The 19,392-nt window shown below is 68.5% G+C and overlaps 1 protein-coding gene and 1 long non-coding RNA gene across 2 annotated transcripts; one reads left to right on the top strand and one right to left on the bottom strand.

Annotated features, from left to right (window-relative positions):
• Positions 1–899: 899 nt before the first annotated feature.
• Positions 900–17,760, top strand: LOC127042057 (chloride channel protein ClC-Kb-like). The gene is made up of 22 exons (XM_050935719.1): positions 900–963; positions 2,259–2,387; positions 2,641–2,769; positions 3,490–3,629; positions 5,619–5,696; positions 5,833–5,911; positions 8,734–8,859; positions 9,981–10,065; positions 10,746–10,847; positions 11,184–11,268; positions 11,498–11,677; positions 11,824–11,893; positions 12,964–13,074; positions 13,603–13,816; positions 14,208–14,341; positions 14,470–14,597; positions 15,107–15,152; positions 15,276–15,328; positions 15,572–15,619; positions 16,121–16,246; positions 17,045–17,131; positions 17,465–17,760. Exons 2-22 carry the CDS (start codon positions 2,336–2,338, stop codon positions 17,555–17,557), a joined length of 2,166 nt encoding a protein of 721 aa, XP_050791676.1. The 5' UTR covers positions 900–963; positions 2,259–2,335; the 3' UTR covers positions 17,558–17,760.
• LOC127042070 (uncharacterized) lies at positions 11,947–12,833 on the bottom strand. The gene is made up of 3 exons (XR_007771829.1): positions 12,700–12,833; positions 12,245–12,297; positions 11,947–11,994 (listed from the first exon to the last, which is right to left on the bottom strand). It is a non-coding gene; the product is annotated as an uncharacterized LOC127042070 (long non-coding RNA).
• Positions 17,761–19,392: the final 1,632 nt, after the last annotated feature.

The following is a 19,392-nucleotide window of genomic DNA, read 5'->3' on the forward strand; positions in this document are numbered from 1 at the left end:
CATCCCCATCCACCCCCTCTATCTATCTATCTATCTATCCCCATCCACCCCTCTATCTATCTATCTATCCATCCCCATCCACCCCCTCTATCTATCTATCTATCTATCTATCCCCATCCACCCCTCTATCTATCTATCTATCTATCCCCCTCCACCCCCTCTATCTATCTATCCCCATCCACCCCCTCTATCTATCTATCTATCCCCATCCACCCCTCTATCTATCTATCCATCCCCATCCACCCCCTCTATCTATCTATCCATCCCCATCCACCCCCTCTATCTATCTATCTATCTATCCCCATCCACCCCTCTATCTATCTATCAATCCCCATCCACCCCCTCTATCTATCTATCCATCCCCATCCACCCCCTCTATCTATCTATCTATCTATCCCCATCCACCCCTCTATCTATCTATCTATCTATCCCCATCCACCCCCTCTATCTATCCCCATCCACCCCCTCTGTCTATCTATCTATCCCCACATACCCCCTCTATCTATCTATCTATCTATCCCCATCCATCCCCTGCCTCTCTCTCCCCCCCACACCCACACCCCATCTATCTACCTGTCCGTATCTCCCCACACCCACCCTCTAATCTCCCCACACTCTCTCTTTCTGCCTGCCCCCGCCGCCCACCCCCACCTGTCTTCGCCCGGCCCAGACCGGTGTCCCTGGCTCCAGGCAGCTGGTTCTGCTCCCCCCAGGGTGGGGCAGAGCTGATGGGGCTATAAACCCTGGGGAGAGGGGGTGAGGGCCAGCCAGTGGAGCCAGGCAGGGCCATGGGGCTGTGCAGCTCAAGGAAGGGGGAGCCCAAGGAGGGGATTGGGGGGCCGGGGTCCCAGGGGCAGCACCTGGACAGTGAGCTCCTCAGGGAGACGTACCAGAAGCTGTTTGGCAGGGACCAGCGGCCGAGGGGGCGCAAGGCTGTGCAAAGGGTGATACAGGCGCTGAAACGTAAGGCGGCTGCGGGTCGGGAGTGAGGGGCACCGGCAGGGCTGGGCTGGTGGGGTCTGTGGGTCGGGAGTGAGGGGCACCCAACAGGGCTGGGGGAGCCCAGGACTGGGCTGGCAGGAGCACCGGCAGAGCTGAGTGAGGGCAGGGCTGGGCTAGCAGGGGCTGCGGGTCGGGAGTGAGGGGCACCGGCAGGCCTGGGCTGGTGGGGGCTGTGGGTTGGGAGTGAGGGGCACCCAACAGGGCTGGGGGAGCCCAGGACTGGGCTGGCAGGAGCACCGGCAGAGCTGAGTGAGGGCAGGGCTGGGCTAGCAGGGGCTGCGGGTCGGGAGTGAGGGGCACCAGCAGGGCTGGGCTGGGCTAGCAGGGGCTGTGGGTCAGGAGTGAGGGGCACCGGCAGGGCTGGGCTGGGCTGGCAGGGGCTGCGGGTCGGGAGTGAGGGGCACCGGCAGGGCTGGGTGGGAGCCCAGGGCTGGGCTAGCAAGGGCTGCGAGTCGGGAGTGAGGGGCACTGGCAGCGCTGGGGGGGCAGGGCTGGGCTGGCAGGGGCTGTGGGTCGGGAGTGAGGGGCACTGGCAGAGCTGGGGGGGCAGGGCTGGGCTGGCAGGGGCTGCGGGTCGGGAGTGAGGGGCACCGGCAGGGCTGGGGCCGGGAGGGAATCACATTGTTACAGTCTCTGTTTGGGGTATAAACAGGGTTGCGTGTTCACGGACAGGCTCACACAGACGCCCGCCAGGCCTGGGATTCAGGCTGGGGCCGGTCGGGGTTTGGGTTCCCTTCACCCCCACCCCCCGGTCCTCTCATCACACAGGGAGTGTGTGACACAAACACGGATCGGCCCCGGGGTCAAGGGCAGCAGCTGCCTCAAGGATTTTCCACACCTGGACATGACTGGAGGGAACAGGGACAGGGAGGGGATCCCGCAGCAAGTGGGCTGCGGGCTGCAGATCGGGAGTGAGGGGCACCAGCAGAGCTGGTGGGGGCAGGGCTGGGCTGGCAGGGGCTGCGGGTCAGGAGTGAGGGGCACCAGCAGGGCTGGGGGGGGCAGGGCTGGGCTGGCAGGGGCTGCGGGTCGGGAGTGAGGGGCACCGGCAGGGCTGGGGGGGGGGCAGGGCTGGGCTAGCAGGGGCTGCGGGTTGGGAGTGAGGGGCACCGGCAGAGCTGGGGGGGGCAGGGCTGGGCTAGAGGGGGCTGCGGGTTGGGAGTGAGGGGCACCGGCAGAGCTGGGTGAGGCAGGGCTGGGCTAGAGGGGGCTGCAGGTCGGGAGTGAGGGGCACCCTCCGTCCGTCTCTCTTGCAGCGCTGGGTCTGTCCGTCCGCTCCCAGATCCTGAAGCTGGGCGAGGACTGGATCTTCCTCTTCCTCCTTGGCATCTGCATGGCGACCATCAGCTTCGGCCTCGACGTCGTCATCTCCAAGTTCCAGCGAGGTGCCCCCCAGCCCCCCGAGCCCCAGTCCCCCCCGGGGTCCCAGAGCCGTGGGAGTCACTGGCACGGCAGCGCAAGGCAGATGGGATTTGGGGGCCCCTCTGAGATGCTGAACCCCCCCCATTTGACCCTCCCCAGTCGCCCGCCCCCCCCACCCCAGATCCCCAGTCCTCCATAGAGCCCCCCATACAGTGCCCGTCCCGGGGGGGCACAGGGGGCAGGATCCCTGCCCTGACCCCCCCTCTTGCCCCCCAGCCAACCTGTGGGTGTACGACGCGCTGGAGGGGTACCGGGCCCTGCAGTATTTCTCCTGGGTCCTCTACCACACGGGGCTCATGATGGTCTCAGCCGGAGTCGCCAAATACATCTCGCCGCAGGCAGCAGGTAGGGCCCGGGCCCCCCTGCCCTGCCACAGCCCCGAGATCCCAGGAGGGGGATTTGGGGGGCTGCGATCGTGGGGTCCCTGATCCCTGGGGCTGTGTGTGGGGGGGTGAACGTCGGGTCCCCCATCCCCGGGGCTGTGGGGGGCTGGGAACACGGGGTCCTCGATCCCCAGGGCCGTGGGGGGGGTGAATGTGGGGTCCCCGATTCCCAGGGTCATGGGAGGTGTGAACACCGGGTCCCCCATTCCTGGGGCCACGGGGGATGTGAACGTGGGGTCTCAGATCCCCAGGGCTGTGGGGGGGTGAACGTGGGGTCCCCCATCCCCAGGGCCGTGAGGGGGTGAATGTGGGGTCCCCCATCCCCAGGGCCGTGGGGGGGGAGAACACAGGATCCCTAGGGCTGTGTGTGTGGGGGTGAACATGGGGTCCCCGATCCCCAGGCCATGCGGGGCTGGGAACGTGGGGTCCCTGGGGCCGAGTGTGGGGGGGTGAACACAGGGTCCCTAGGGCTGTGTGTGGGGGGGCTGAACAGGGGGTCCCCGGTCCCCAGGCCATGCGGGGCTGGGAACGTGGGGTCCCTGGGGCCGTGGGGGGGGAGAACACAGGATCCCTGGGGCCGAGTGTGGAGGGGTGAACACAGGGTCCCTGTGGCTGTGTGTGTGGGGGTGAACAGGGGTCCCCGATCCCCGGCCATGGGGGGCTCTGACACGTCCCCCCCCAGGCTCCGGGATCCCCGAGCTGAAGGTGACGCTCCGGGGGGTCGTGCTCAGCGAATTCTTCACCCTGCGAACCGGCCTGGCCAAGCTGCTCGGGGTGATCTGCACCCTGGGGGCCGGCAGCACCATCTTCCTGGGCAAAGTGGTGAGTGCAGGGGTCCCTTGGGGGGGCCTGGGGGTCGGGGCTGGAGAAATTTGGGGGGCTGGGGTCTCTGGGGGTGGGGGGTTTAGGGGTCAGGGATCTGGGTGTGTTGGGGGGATCAGGGGGCTGGGTGTGGTGGGGGATCGGGGGATCTGGGATCTGGGTGTGTTGGGGGGATCTGGGAGGTGGGGGCTGGGTGTGTTGGGGTCTCTGGGGGTTGGGGATTTAGGGGTCGGGGATCTGGGTGTGTTAGGGGGATAGGGGGGTTTGAGATGGGGGGTATCTGGGAGGTGGGGGCTGGATGTGTTGGGGGAGTTGGGGGGCTGGGGTCTCTGGGGGTGGGGGATTTAGGGGTCGGGGATCTGGGTGTGTTGGGGGGATCAGGGGGCTGGGTGTGGTGGGGGATCAGGGGAATCTGGGATCTGGGTGTGTTGGGGGGATCTGGGAGGTGGGGGCTGGGTGTGTTGGGGTCTCTGGGGGTTGGGGATTTAGGGGTCGGGGATCTGGGTGTGTTGGGGGGATCAGGGGGATCTGGGGGCTGGGTGTGTTGGGGGAATCGGGGGCTGGGGTCTCTGGGGTTGGGGGATTTAGGGGTCAGGGATCTAGGAGGTGGGGGCTGGGTGTGTTGGGGGGGTTCGGGGGGATCTGGGGGCTGGGTGTGTTGGGGGATGGGGGGTTGGCGATGGGGGGTATCTGGGGGCTGGGTGTGTTGGGAGGATCGGGGGGCTGGGGTCTCTGGGGGTGGGAGATTTAGGGGTCCGAGATCTGGGTGTGTTGGGGGGATCTGGGAGGTGGGGGCTGAGTGTGTTGGGGAAGTTGGGGGGCTGGGGTCTCTGGGGGTTGGGGATTTATAGGTCAGGGATCTGGGTGTGTTGGGGGGATCTGGGAGGTGGGGGCTGAGTGTGTTGGGGAAGTTGGGGGGCTGGGGTCTCTGGGGGTTGGGGATTTATAGGTCAGGGATCTGGGTGTGTTGGGGGTATCTGGGAGGTGGGGGTTGGGTGTGTTGGGAGGATCGGGGGGCTGGGGTCTCTGGGGGTGGGGGATTTATAGGTCAGGGATCTGGGTGTGTTGGGGGGATCTGGGAGGTGGGGGCTGGGTGTGTTGGGGGGATTGGGGGATCTGGGGGCTGGGTGTGCTGGGGGGATCGGGGAGCTGGGGTCTCTGGGGTGGGGGATTTATAGGTCGGGGATCTGGGTGTGTTAGGGGGATAGGGGGGTTTGAGATGGGGGGTATCTGGGATGTGGGGGCTGGGTGTGTTGGGGGATCAGGGGGCTGGGGTCTCTGGGGATGGGGGATTTAGGGGTCAGGGATCTGGGTGTGTTGGGGGGATCTGGGAGGTGGGGGTTGGGTGTGTTGGGAGGATCGGGGGGCTGGGGTCTCTGGGGGTGGGGGATTTATAGGTCAGGGATCTGGGTGTGTTGGGGGGATCTGGGAGGTGGGGGCTGGGTGTGTTGGGGGGATTGGGGGATCTGGGGGCTGGGTGTGCTGGGGGGATCGGGGAGCTGGGGTCTCTGGGGTGGGGGATTTATAGGTCGGGGATCTGGGTGTGTTAGGGGGATAGGGGGGTTTGAGATGGGGGGTATCTGGGATGTGGGGGCTGGGTGTGTTGGGGGATCAGGGGGCTGGGGTCTCTGGGGATGGGGGATTTAGGGGTCAGGGATCTGGGTGTGTTGGGGGGATCTGGGAGGTGGGGGTTGGGTGTGTTGGGAGGATCGGGGGGCTGGGGTCTCTGGGGATGGGGGATTTAGGGGTCGGGGATCTGGGTGTGTTGGGGGGATCTGGAAGGTGGGGGCTGGGTGTGTAGGGGTGATTGGGGGATCTGGGGGCTGGGTGTGTTGGGGGGATCTGGGAGGTGGGGGCTGGGTGTGTTGAGGGATGGGGGGGTTGGTGATGGGGGTATCTGAGAGGTGGGGGCTGGGTGTGTTGGGGGGATCGGGGGGCTGGGGTCGGGGGGATATGGGGGGGCTGCAGTGACCTCGTCTCTCTCCACAGGGCCCCTTCGTTCACATGGCCACGATCCTGGCCACCCAGCTGGGCCGCGTGATGGTTCGAGTTGCCGGGACCAAGGAGGTGAGTCCGGGGGTATCCCCGCCCCCCCCAACTTCCCATGGCCCCTCCCCCGGCCCATCCCCCATCCCCCAAACTGCCCCAACCCCCCCGGTCCTCAGCACCCCCCACCTCTCATCCCCCCATCTCTGCCCCCCAGAACCCGGCCCGCAAGTACGAGATGTTGGTGGCCGGGGCGGCCGTGGGGGTGGCCTGCTGCTTCGTGGCCCCCGTGGGGGGTGAGTGACCCCAAAGTGCTTGTGGGGTTGGGGGGGAGGAGCAGAGAAGGAGGGGTGGGAGGGAGACAGGTCGGGGGGCACGTGGGGGGGGAAAGGAGGTTGGGGGGCTGGTTCCCAGCTGACCCCCCAGCGCTCCCCACGCTGACCTGAGGGCATGTGGGGAGATCTGGGGGTGCAGGGGGGACCCAGGGGCATGGGGGCCGGTCTGGGGGTGCAGGGGGGAGCCGGGGGCATGTGGGGAGATATGGGGTGCAGGGGGGGACCCGGGGGCACGTGGGGAGGTCTGGGGCTGCAGGGGGACCCGGGGGCATGGGGGGAGGTCTGGTGGTGCAGGGGGGGACCCGGGGGCATGGGTGCAGGGGGGGATCCGGGGGCATGGAGAGGTCTGAGGTTGCACGGGGACCCGGGGGCACGGGGGAAGGTCTGGGGGTGCAGAGGGGGGACCCGGGGGCACGGGGGGAGGTCTGGGGGTGCAGGGGAGGGACCCGGGGGCACGGGGGGGACCTGGGGGCATGGGGAGGTCTGGGGGTGCACGGGGGGGACCCGGGGGCACGGGGAGGTCTGGGGGTGCACGTGGACCCAGGGGCATGGGGAGGTCTAGGGGTACGGGGGGGACCCAGGGGCACGGGGAGGTCTGGGGGTGCACAGGGACCCAGGGGCATGGGGGAGACCCGGAGGCATGGGGAGATCTGGGGGTGCACGAGGACCCGGGGGCACGGGGGGAGGTCTGGGGGTACAGGGGGGACCCGGGGGCACGGGGGGAGATCTGGGGGTGCACAGGGACCCGGGAGCACGGGGGGAGGTCTGGGAGTACAGGGGGGACCCGGGGGCACAGGGAGGTCTGGGGGTGCATGGGGACCCGGGGGCACAGGGGGAGGTCTGGGGGTACAGGGGGGACCCGGGGGCACAGGGAGGTCTGGGGGTGCCGGGGGGGACCCGGGGGCACGGGGAGGTCTGGGGGTGCACAGGGCCCCGGGGGCACGGGGAGGTCTGGGGGTGCAGGGGGGGAGCTGGGGGCACGGGGAGGTCTGGGGGTGCACAGGGCCCCGGGGGCACGGGGGGAGGTCTGGGGGTACAGGGGGGACCCGGGGGCACGGGGGGAGATCTGGGGGTGCACGAGGACCCGGGGACACGGGGAGGTCTGGGGATGCAGGGGGCACGGGGAGGTCTGGGAGTGCAGGGGGGACCTGGGGTGCACGGGGAGGTCTGAGGGCACGGGGAGGTCTGGGGGTACAGTGGGGACCTGGGGGTGCACGGGGAGGTCTGAGGGCACGGGAGGAGGTCTGGGGGTACAGGGGGGACCTGGGGTGCACGGGGAGGTCTGAGGGCACGGGGAGGTCTGGGGGTACAGCGGGGACCTGGGGGTGCACGGGGAGGTCTGAGAGCACGGGGGGAGGTCTGGGGGTACAGGGGGGACCTGGGGTGCACGGGGAGGTCTGAGGGCACGGGGGGAGGTCTGGGGGTACGGGGGGACCTGGGGGTGCACGGGGAGGTCTGGGGGCACGGGGAGGTCTGGGGGTGCACGGGGCCCCGGGGGGAGGTCTGGGGGTGCACGGGGACCCGGGGGGAGGTCTGGGGGTGCACGGGGACCCGGGGGCATGGAGGGAGGTCTGGGGGTACAGGGGGGACCCGGGGGCACTGGGAGGTCTGGGGGTGCACGGGGCCCCGGGGGGAGGTCTGGGGGTGCACGGGGACCCGGGGGCATGGAGGGAGGTCTGGGGGTACGGGGGGACCTGAGGGTGCATGGGGAGGTCTGAGGGCACGGGGAGGTCTGGGGCTACAGTGGGGACCTGAGGGTGCATGGGGAGGTCTGAGGGCACGGGGAGGTCTGGGGGTACAGTGGGGACCTGGGGGTGCACGGGGAGGTCTGAGAGCACGGGGGGAGGTCTGGGGTACAGGGGGGACCTGGGGGTGCACGGGGAGGTCTGAGGGCACGGGGGGAGGTCTGGGGGTACGGGGGGACCTGGGGGTGCACGGGGAGGTCTGGGGGCACGGGGAGGTCTGGGGGTACGGGGGGCCCCGGGGTCACGGGGGAGGTCTGGGGGTACAGAGGGGACCTGGGGGTGCACGGGGAGGTCTGAGGGCACGGGGGGAGGTCTGGGGGTACAGGGGGGACCTGGGGGTGCACAGGGAGGTCTGAGGGCATGGGGAGGTCTGGGGGTACGGGGGGCCCCGGGGTCACGGGGGAGGTCTGGGGGTACAGGGGGGACCTGGGGGTGCACGGGGAGGTCTGGGTGCACGGGGAGGTCTGGGGGTATGGGGGGACCTGGGGGTGCATGGGGAGGTCTGGGGGCATGGGTAGGTCTGGGGGTACAGGGGGGGCCCCGGGGTCACGGGGGAGGTCTGGGGGTACAGGGGGGACCTGGGGGTGCACGGGGAGGTCTGAGGGCACGGGGGGAGGTCTGGGGGTACAGCGGGGACCTGGGAGTGCGCGGGGAGGTCTGAGGGCACGGGGGGAGGTCTGGGGGTACAGCGGGGACCTGGGAGTGCACGGGGAGGTCTGAGGGCACGGGGGGAGGTTTGGGGGTATGGGGGGACCTGGGGGTTCATGGGTAGGTCTGGGGGCACGGGGAGGTCTGGGGGTACGGGGAGACCCGGGGGCACGGGGAGGTCTGGGGCTGCACGGGGACCCGGGGGCACGGGGGGAGGTCTCGGGGTACAGAGGGGACCTGGGGGTGCACGGGGAGGTCTGGGGGCACGGGGAGGTGTGGGGGTACAGGGGGGCCCTGGGGGCACGCAGGGGGCTCAGGGGAGGGAGACCGGCGAGACCCAAGGGGGGCGCTCGGGGCCCCCGTTCCCGGCTGACCCCCCCTGCCCCCCAGGGGTGCTGTTCTCCGTGGAGGCGATGGGGACCCACTTCGCGCTGCGCGATTACTGGCGCGGCTTCTTCTCCGCGTCCTGCGCCGCCCTCACCTTCCGCCTGCTGCCCCTGCTGCACGGGGAGCGCGGTACGGGGGTGGGGGGGAGAGCTGGGGTCAGGGTTTTGGGGGGCTGGAGAAATGAGGGAGGGGGAGATCTGGGCTGAGAGGGTAGAGATATGGGGTGCAGGGGAGGGGGCTGTGGGGGGGACTGGAGAAATGGGGGCCGGGGAGATCTGGGCTGGCAGGGTTGGGGGGTAGAGATATGGGGTGCAGGGGAGGGGGCAGTGGGGGAATAGCTGGGGTCAGAGAGTTTGGGGGGCTGGAGAAATGGGGGCCGGGGGGATCTGGGCTGGGAGGGTTGGGGGGTAGAGATATGGGGTGCAGGGGAGGGGGCTGTGGAGGGGACTGGAGAAATGGGGGCCGGGGAGATCTGAGCTGGGAGGGTTGGGGGGTAGAGATATGGGGTGCAGGGGAGGGGGCTGTGGGGGGGACTGGAGAAATGGGGGCCGGGGAGATCTGGGCTGGGAGGGTTGGGGGGTAGAGATATGGGGTGCAGGGGAGGGGGCTGTGGGGGGGCTGGAGAAATGGGGGCCGGGGAGATCTGGGCTGGGAGGGTTGGAGGGTAGAGATATGGGGTGCAGGGGAGGAGGCAGTGGGGGGAGAGCTGGGGTCAGAGGGTTTGGGGGGCTGGAGAAATGAGGTACAGGGGAGGGGCAGATCTGGAGTGAGAGGGTTTTGAGGGGCTGGAGAAATGGGGGCCGGGGAGATCTGGGCTGGGAGGGTTGGAGGGTAGAGATATGGGGTGCAGGGGAGGGGGCTGTGGGGGGGACTGGAGAAATGGGGGCCGGGGAGATCTGGGCTGGGAGGGTTGGGGGGTAGAGATATGGGGTGCAGGGGAGGGGGCAGTGGGGGGAGAGCTGGAGTCAGAGGGTTTGGGGGGCTGGAGAAATGAGGTACAGGGGAGGGGCAGATCTGGAGTGAGAGGGTTTTGAGGGGCTGGAGAAATGGGGGCCGGGGAGATCTGGGCTGGGAGGGTTGGAGGGTAGAGATATGGGGTGCAGGGGAGGGGGCTGTGGGGGGGCTGGAGGAATGGGGGCCGGTGGACGGGGCAGGGGGCCGGGATCACAGGGCTTTGGGGGCTGAGGGCTGGGCAGGGAAGACGGGGGGACCCGGCCCCCCCAGACTAACTGCCCCCCGTGCCCCCCCAGAGACGGTGGCCGTTCTCTTCAGCACCGGCTGGCGCGTCGAGTTCCCCTTCGACCTGCCCGAGCTGCTCTCGTTCGCCCTGCTGGGGTGAGTGGGGGCACCCCGAAATCCCCTGCCCGCTGGCTCCGCCCCCGGCCAGGCTCCGCCCCCCGGTCAGGCTCCACCCCCCGCCCCTGGCTCCGCCCCACCGGCCAGGCTCCAAACCCGCCCCTGGCTCCGCCCCGCCGGCCAGGCTCCACCCCCCGCCCCTGGCTCCGCCCCGCCGGCCAGGCTCCACCCCCTGCCCGCTGGCTCCGCCCGCCGGCCAGGCTCCGCCCCCCGCCCCTGGCTCCGCCCCCACCTGGCCAGGCTCAGCCCCCCGCCCCTGGCTCCGCCCCCCGGCCAGACTCCGCCCCCCGCCCCTGGCTCCGCCCCCGCCTGGCCAGGCTCAGCCCCGGCCCAGGGAGGGGGGTTAGAGCAGGGAGCTGGGAACCAGGACTCCTGGGTTCTCTGCCCGGCTCTGGGACGGGAGTGGGGGCTGGTGGTTAGAGCAGGGGGGCTGGGAGCCAGGACTCCTGGGTTCTCTCCCCGGCTCTGGGAGGGGAGTGGGGGCTGGTGGGTCAGAGCAGGGGGGGCTGGGAGCCAGGACTCCTGGGTTCTCTCCCCGGCTCTGGGAGGGGAGTAGGGGCTGGTGGGTCAGAGCAGGGGGGCTGGGAGCCAGGACTCCTGGGTTCTCCCCCTGGCTCAGGGCCCGGACGCCTGGGTTCGTGCTGACCCTGTCCCCGCAGGGCGCTGTGTGGGGCTCTCTGCTGCGTCTACCTCTTCTGCCACCGTAACCTGCTGCTGGCCCTGCAGAACCGGCCCCTGCCCGGGCGCCTGCTGGGCAACAAGTGAGTGACCCCCCGGGCCCCCCCAAACCCTGCCCCAGCTCCTGCCCCCCAGAGCCCCCCAATCCCTGCCCCAGTTCCTGCCCCCCAGAGCCCCCACCAACCCTGCCCCAGCTCCTGCCCCCCAGAGCCCCCCCGAAACCCTGCCCCAGCTCCTACCCCCCGGGCCCCCCCGGCACCCTCTGCTGTGGGGCCCAGAGCCGGCAGCTTATGGACCCCCACCCCCAGCTCCCTCTGGCTCAGCCTACAGCCCCCCCTGAGCCCCCTCCCCCCATCTCTCCTTGCTCCCCCTTCAACCCCCTTCCGTTACCATCTCCCCCATTTTCTCCCCCCCCGCAGCAAAATCCTCCACGCGGGGCTGGTCTCCCTGGTGCTGGCGAGCGTCACCTTCCCCCACGGGCTGGGGCAGTACCTGGGGGCGCGGGTGAGTACCCCCTCCCCTCCCCTGGCCCCCTCCCCTGGCCTGGATCCCCCCCACATCCCCATCTCACCCCCCTCCCTGCCCCCCCCGAACGGGATCCCCCTCCCCTCCCCTCCCCTCCCCCCCCCGCAGCCTCGCCCATCCCCTCCTCTGGCCCCCTTCCCCTCCTCCGGCCCCCCAGCCGGGATCCCCCCCACTCCCACGTCTCACCCCGCTCTGTGTCCCCCCCCAGCTGACCATGAAGGAGCTCCTGGAGACTTTCTTCAACAACTGCACCTGGGGGCAGGCGGAGCTGGGGGGGCTGAACGCCTCCCGCCAGCCCCCCCACCCCTCCTACGCGGACCCCTGGCTCCAGTGGACCCACCCCCAGCTCTCCTCCCTCGAGATGCTCAGCGTCTTCCTGCTCTCCAAGGTGGGGGGGCGGCGGGGGCTCTGGGGGGGCAGCTAGTGTCCGGCGCCCCCTGGTGGCTGCCGGGCCCTGGGGGAGGAGCTGTCAAGGGGAGTCGGGGGGGGCTGGAAAGGTGGGGGCTGTTTCATTCGCTTGTCCCTCCTCCCCAGTTCTTCATGCTGCTCCTCGCCACCACCATGGTCGTCCCTGCCGGCTACTTCCTGCCCGTCTTCGTCTACGGTGAGAACCCAGGCGTCCGGGCTCCCAGCCCCCCCCGCCCGCTCTCACTCACCAGCCCCCACTGCCCTCCCAGAGCCGGGGAGAGAACCCAGGAGTCCGGGCTCCCAGCCCCCCCTGCTCTGACCCACCAGCCCCCACTCCCCTCCCAGAGCCGGGGAGAGAACCCAGGAGTCCTGGCTCCCAGCGCCCCCTGCTCTAACCCACCAGCCCCCACTGCCCTCCCAGAGCTGGGGAGAGAACCCAGGAGTCCGGGCTCCCAGCCCCCCCTGCTCCAACCCACCAGCCCCCACTCCTCTCCCAGAGCTGGGGAGAGAACCCAGGAGTCCTGGCTCCCAGCACCCCCGTTCTGACCCACCAGCCCCCACTGCCCTCCCAGAGCCGGGGAGAGAACCCAGGAGTCCTGGCTCCCACCCCCCTGCTCTGACCCACCAGCCCCTACTCCCCTCCTGGAGCTGGGGAGAGAACCCAGGCGTCCGGGCTCCCAGCCCCCCCCCCGCTCTCACCCACCAGCCCCCACTCCCCTCCCAGAGCTGGGGAGAGAACCCAGGAGTCCTGGCTCCCAGCCCCCCCTGTTCTAACCCACCAGCCCCCACTCCCCGCCCAGAGCTGGGGAGAGAACCCAGGAGTCCTGGCTCCCAGCCCCCCCTGCTCTAACCCACCAGCCCCCACTCCCCTCCCAGAGCTGGGGAGAGAACCCAGGAGTCCTGGCTCCCAGCCCCCCCTGCTCTGACCCACCGGCCCCCACTCCCCTCCCAGAGCCGGGGAGAGAACCCAGGAATCCTGGCTCCCAGCTCCCCCGTTCTGACCCACCAGCCCCCACTGCCCTCCCAGAGCCGGGGAGAGAACCCAGGAGTCCTGGCTCCCAGCCCCCCCTGCTCTAACCCACCAGCCCCCACTGCCCTCCCAGAGCTGGGGAGAGAACCCAGGAGTCCGGGCTCCCAGCCCCTGGCCATATCCCAGTATGGGCTTGGGGGGTCTGGCCGAAGGAGGTGGGGGTGGATCTGGCCTGGGGTGGGGGGGGTCTGGCCAGGGTCTCCATGTAACCCGGGGTGGGGGCTCTCTGCCTACAGGCGCGGGGCTCGGGCGGCTCTATGGGGAGATCATGGCCAAGGTTTTCCCCGAAGGGATCGTCTCTGACGGGATCCGCATCGCCATCGGCCCCGCGGCCTACGCCCTGGCTGGTACGAGCCGCTGCGGGGGGCAGGGGGTGCTTGGTGGGGCCAGGGGGGCTCGACAGGGCTGTGATGAACTGGGCCTGGGGGCTCTCAGCTCCCCACAGTTTCCCGGAGGGACCCCGACTGGGCAGTTTCATCCCACTTCTGCCACCAGTTGTCACTGAGTTCCTGCGCAATGCTCTGGAATTGCTGCCTATGAAGCCAGTCAGGGCTGGGGGTGCTCGGGGGGGGTCGAGGGCTTGGCGGGGGGCTCGCCGGAGGGCTGGGGTGCTCAGGGAGGTCCGGGGGGCTCGCCAGAGGGGTGGGGTGCTCAGGGAGATCCGGGGGGCTTGGCGGGGGGCTCGCCAGAGGGGTGGGGTGCTCAGGGAGATCCGGGGGGCTTGGCGGGGGCTCGCCGGACGGCTGAGATGTTTGGGGGGGTGGGGGTTCAGCGGGGGCAGGGGTGCTTGGGGGGGCGTGGGGGCTCGGAGGGGGGTGTCGTTGCCAAGCGGGGAGCGTTCCAGCTCCTCGGGGCTCACCCCCCTCTCCCCCCAGGCGCGGCGGCCTACTCGGGCGCGGTGACCCACACGCTCTCCACGGCGCTGCTGGTGTTCGAGCTGACGGGGCAGATGGCGCACGTGCTGCCCGTGCTCATTGCGGTGCTGGTGGCCAACGGGCTCAGCCAGCGGCTCCAGGCCTCCTTCTTCGACGGCATCATCATCGTCAAGCAGCTGCCCTACCTCCCCAAGCTGGGCGTGGGGCAGAGCGGGTGCGCCCGGACGCCGGGGTCCCGCCGGGAGCCAGGCCGCCTGGGGTCTCTCCCCGGCTCTGGGAGGGGAGTGTGGGCTGGTGGGTCAGAGCAGGGGGGCTGGGAGCCAGGACTCCTGGGTTCTCCCTGGCTCTGGGAGGGGAGTGGGGGCTGGTGGTTAGAGCAGGGGGAGCTGGGAGCCAGGACTCCTGGGTTCTCTCCTCGGCTCTGGGAGGGGAGTGGGGGCTGGTGGTTAGAGCAGGGGGGGCTGGGAGCCAGGACTCCTGGGTTCTCTCCCCGGCTCTGGGAGGGGAGTGGGGGCTGGTGGGTCAGAGCAGCGGGGGGGCTGGGAGCCAGGACTCCTGGGTTCTCTGCCCAGCTTTAACCCTCCCCTCCCCCCGTCTCACACCAGGGCCCACGACATCTACGCGGAGGATTTCATGGTCATGGACCTCAAATACCTGCCCCGGGGCTGCAGGTTCAAGGACGTGCGGGGTCTGCTGAAGGCCTCCAGCCTCAAACAGTTCCCGCTGGTGGACTCCCGAGGTCAGTGTGGCCCCCCCTGAGCCACCCCCCCGTGCCAGCCAGTCCCTGCCCTGGGGCTGGGTGGGAGCCGGCGCCCCCTAGAGGGGACTGGCCCCTGCCCCATTAACCCCCCCTCGTCTGCTTTGCAGAGTCCAGGATCTTGCTGGGCTCCATCCGGAGGAAGCATCTCGCCAAGCTGCTGTCGGAGCAACTGAGCACGGAAAAGCGATTCCAGTATCTGCTCCGTCAGTCCGAGGCGTACAGCCCCACAGAGCCCGTGAGTCTCATCGCCACCCGCCCCAGAGGTGGGCGCATCTCAGCGCTGGGCGAGGGGTCCCCGGGTAACCGGCCGCCCCGCCCCAGAGATGGCTGCATCTGAGCGCTGGGCGAGGGGTCCCGTGTTAACCGTCCGCCCCGCCCCAGAGGTGGGCGCATCTCAGCGCCAGGCGAGGGGTCCCCGGGTAACCGGCCGCCCCACCCCAGATGTGGCTGTGTCTCAGGACCGGGCAAGGGGCCCTGGGTAACCAGCCGCCCCACCCCAGATGTGGGCGCATCTCAGCGCCGGGCGAGGGGTCCCCGGGTAACCGGCCGCCCCGCCCCAGAGGTGGGCGCATCTCAGCGCCAGGCGAGGGGTCCCCGGGTAACCGGCCGCCCCATCCCAGATGTGGCTGCATCTCAGCACCGGGCAAGGGGTCCTGGGTAACCAGCCGCCCCGCCCCAGAGGTGGGCGCATCTGAGTGCCGGGCAAGGGGCCGGGGATTGATTCGGTGACTGTTTCCCTTGCAGCTGCTGGGTGCAGATGGCACTTCGGGGACCCCAGAGGAGAAGCCAGGTGCGCAGGACAGGGACATTGCAGGGCGGCGGACACATGGAGTCTGGGGGGGACGGTCTGGGATGGTGGGGGAGAGTCGCGATCTGACCTGCCCCCACCCCGTGTGTCTCTCTCTTTTACCAGAAGCACCGATGGTTTCTGCTGAGCCGCGCGATGGGGGGACATCAAAGGAAGAGGTGCCGGGGGGGAGAGCTGGGGAAAGGGGTGCGGGGGGGCCCCTGTTTGGAAGGGTGCAGTGGGGGCTGGGAGGATGCATTGATGGGGGACTGGAGGGGAGCAGGGGGACCCATTGGTGGATGCCTGTGGCTGGGAGTGGGGGTCAGGGAAGGGGAGGCCCATGGATTGTGGTGGGGGGCCTGGGGGACCCCCCAATGGTGATGCTGCGGGAGCTGATCTGTGCCTCAACCCCCCTTCCCCAGGAGCAAGGCACCCAGCTATCTGTCAAGATGAAGGACGTGTGTCACTTGGTATGTCGGGGGCAGGGCTGCATGTCTGTGGGGACCCCTGCAGGAACCCGGGTGGGGGGGCCATAGCCCCCCCCAGCCATCCCCCAGTGTGCAGGGCGATTGAAGGAGCCGGGGGGTTCTCCAATCTCCCCTATATGGGGGGGGGTGACCCCAGACTATTGAAGGTCAGACTTAGGGGGGGCCCAGACTTTGGGGTTCAGACTGGCCCCCCCAGACTGGGAGGTAGCTTCCCATACCATATATACTTGTTGGGGTGTTCCCAGGATGCTTTGCACCGGGTGCTTGGCGTGGGCTGGCGCCGAGGATTCTGGGAGGGGGCCAGAGCAGGGCGGATATTTCCCAGGATGCTTTGCACCGGGTGCTTGGCGGGGGCTGGCGCCGAGGATTCTGGGAGGGGGCCAGAGCAGGGCGGATATTTCCCAGGATGCTTTGCGCCGGGTGCTTGGCGTGGGCTGGCGCCGAGGGTTCTGGGAGGACCCCAGCCAGGTGGATCTTTCCCAGGATGCTTTGCGCTGGCTGCAGGTGGAGGACTGGGAGTGCCAGCAGCTGCAGGCGCCGGTCCGGCTGGAGGAGCTGCCCATCGACCCGGCCCCCTACCGCCTGCTGGAGAAGGAGACCCTCTACCAGGTGGGTGCCGCCAGCTGCCTCGGGCTCCCTCGCCCTCCGCTCTGCCTTCCCAGCATGCTTTGCAGCCGCCGCACGGCCGGAGGTGGCGCAAGGGATTCTGGGACTCGGGAATCTGCAGCCCGAACCCGCCTGGACCCGAGTCTGGGTGCCACCTCTGAGCGGGCTTGGGCAGATCTCTGGTTGGCATGAATTTGCATATGCAGATACGGCCACCGTTGGCATCGGCAGCACACTCGGGGCAGAGCAATTAGGTGAAATGACGTCTGCAAATCTGACAGCAGCTCATTTGCATTCACTGGGGGGTAATTCCTTATACGTGTTGATTGAGATTTGCATATGCAATTAAGGTGGGAGGGGCTTTGGGTACATTTGCATTGGCAATTAGAGTGAGAGGCATTGGCACATCAACTTGCATGTGCAATTAGGGGCAGAGGGGCTGGTAGGGTAATTTGCATATAGAATTAGCATGGGAGGAGTTGCAGATGAATTTGAATATGCAATTAGCCCAGCCTGCTCATTTGCATCCCAGATTTGCACACATTTGCACATGCAGTGTGGGAACAAGACCTTTGCACTTCAATTAGCGGCTGCCATGGGGTAGGGCTCATTTGCATATCGTTATGACCCATGTCCCGCCCCCCCCCCCCCAAAGTCCAGCTAATGTCTGCTGGGTGCCTCCCATGGCCCTGTCCTGAGCCCTGAGCCCCAATGCTGATTCTGACCCGCTCCCCCCAATATCTGCCCCCCTTGGTTTGACGTCTGCCCCCCCTTTCTCTGCCCCCCCGTCCCCCCCTGCAGTGCTACGACCTTTTCAACTTGCTGGGCCTGAGGACCGCCTATGTCACCAACGTGGGCCGGCTGGTCGGGGTGGTGAGCCTCCGAGAGGTAGGGTGAGGGGCAGATGGAGGGTGGGGGGCGTGGGATGGGGTGTCAAGCAGATCAGAGGAGTCATGGGGGCGGGGGGCAGGGAGCTCGTGGGGTCATGCCGGGGGTCGGAGGGGGTGTCAGGAAAGACATGGGGGTCACAGTGAGATCAGAGAGGGCGTGTGGGGGAGTCAGGGAGGATGTAGGGGTCAGAGGGGGAGCTTTGGAGTTCAGGGAAGTTGAGAAAGGAGGCGAGGGGCAGCAGGTGGGGGTCGCGGATCAAATGGGGGGCGGGGGGGCTCAGATTTGGGGGCAGGTGTGTCCCTGATGTGCTGTCTCTGCCCCCCCGGCCAGCTCAAAGCCGCAGTGGAGGGGTCGGTCAAGGGCACCTTCACCAGATGCCGGGAACGCGATGGGGACCCCGACCCCAATGGAGCCTCGGCCTAGCGGGGATTGGAGCATCCGGCCTCCCCCTCAAACCTCGAATGAGGGGGCAGGGGAAAGAAAACCCCCCACAGAGCCCCGTGCCCCGTCTTTTCTGTCTCGCTTCCCGCGTCCCAGCTCCAGTACCCCCAGTGACCCCTAAATTATTAACCCCCTGTTTTCTGGAGCTGGCCCCAGTGAACCCCCCCTTCCAATCACCCAGTAAAAAACGGGTTACATTTTGTGTCTGTGTTTTTTATTCCCTTCTCCCATTTTTTTAGGGGGCTGCTGGGTTAGAGCGGTGGTGGGGCTGGAAGCTAGGACTCCTGGGTTCTCTCCCCGGCTCTGGGAGGGGAGTGGGGGCTGGTGGTTAGAGCAGGGGGGGCTGGGAGCCAGGACTCCTGGGTTCTCTCCCTGGCCCTGGGAGGGCAGTGGGGGCTGGTGCGGGCAGAGGTGAATGTGGAGCTGTGATGTCATGAGCCGGTTCCACTCCACAAGCAGGCAAGGCCGCAGCAGCAGGGTGAAGCATGTGGTCATCACGGTGCCTGGATGTACAATGATGACATCATAACCCAACAGAGTGACATTGTAGCCTCAGGCTGTGACATCCTTGTGTGACATGCCAAGTCACTGGTGCATCATGGGAAGTCACGTTGTTCCCTGACATCACAGGGCACACAGTGATGCCATGGGCTGAGGCCATGACCTCGCAGCAAGGCGCGGTGACATCACAGCCTTTTGATGTCCTGCTGGGGGCTGTCTTTGCTCAGAAGGGTGGCCAGTGACATCATTTTGTGTTGCAATGACATTGCTGCTGCATGTGGTGACATCATGGCAGAAGATGTAAGGGTGTGTTGTCACTGAGAGACCTAATGACATCATGGCCTCACACTGCGCCATAATGTCATTATGATGGCATCAGGGGAGGCAGTGGGGGCCACTTGGGGCTACCGGGGCCAGAGGACTAGCTCAATGCCTTGACATTATGACATCATGACATCACAGGGGCGGGCGGTGACATCATCCGCCGCTGCACAGCCCAGGTGCTGACACCACTGTGTGGCACAGTGACATCACAGGGCCAGGTGCTGACATCACAGGGGTGGGCGGTGACATCATCCGCTGCTGCTGACACCAGTGTGTGCCACGGTGACGTCACAGGGCCAGGGGCTGACGTCACAGGGCCGGGAGGTGACGTCACAGGGCCGGGCGGTGACCTCATCTGTCCCTGTGGTGACATCATAGTGTGACAATGGTATCAGCAGGCGAGGCGGTGACGTCGCGGTTTCCCGCCCCCCAGGAGGCGGGAACCACCATTGTGGGGGGCCCCCCCCCCCGCGGGTGGGTCACGTGACCCGAGCCCCGCAGCGAGGCAGGAAGGCCGTTCCCCGTCACGTGCTCCTGGCGGCGCGGGGCGGGGCCGCCTCTCGCCGAAGGGCGCACGCGCGCGGCAGGCGGCGGTTGGTGTGTGTGTCTGAGAGGGCGGCCCCGCCCCCTTCTCCTGCCGCAGCCTCGCTCTGGAGACGCACCCGAGCGCGCGCCTGCGTCACGCGCGCCGGGCGGCGGTTGCTCCCCCGTCACGTGGTCCTGGCCGCCTCTCGCCGAAGGGCGCACGCGCGCGGCCGGCGGCGGTTGGTGGTGGGTGTGTGTGCGTGTGTGTGGGCGGCCCCGCCCCCTTCCCCCGCCGCAGCCTCGCTCTGGAGACGCCCCCGAGCGCGCGCCTGCGTCCCGCGCGCCGGGCGGCGGTTGCTCCCCCGTCACGTGACGCCCCCGCCCCCCCCCCTCCCGCCGCGGTCCCCGGGCTCCCCCCGTCACGTGACGCGGCGCAGCGCCGCCATCTTGGTACAAACACAAACAAG

This window comes from Gopherus flavomarginatus, unplaced genomic scaffold (genome assembly GCF_025201925.1).
Source record: "Gopherus flavomarginatus isolate rGopFla2 unplaced genomic scaffold, rGopFla2.mat.asm mat_scaffold_210_arrow_ctg1, whole genome shotgun sequence".
Classification (NCBI taxonomy): Eukaryota; Metazoa; Chordata; order Testudines; family Testudinidae; genus Gopherus; species Gopherus flavomarginatus.

What these genes read in the sequence shown, in the direction of transcription:
- LOC127042057 (XM_050935719.1), top strand. Translation starts at nt 2,336, where the DNA reads ATGGCGACCATCAGCTTCGGCCTCGACGTCGTCATCTCCAAGTTCCAG. An exon ending in CATCTCGCCGCAGGCAGCAG is followed by an intron (nt 2,770 to 3,489) that starts GTAGGGCCCGGG and finishes GTCCCCCCCCAG; the next exon opens with GCTCCGGGATCCCCGAGCTG. An exon ending in GGCAGTACCTGGGGGCGCGG is followed by an intron (nt 11,269 to 11,497) that starts GTGAGTACCCCC and finishes GTCCCCCCCCAG; the next exon opens with CTGACCATGAAGGAGCTCCT.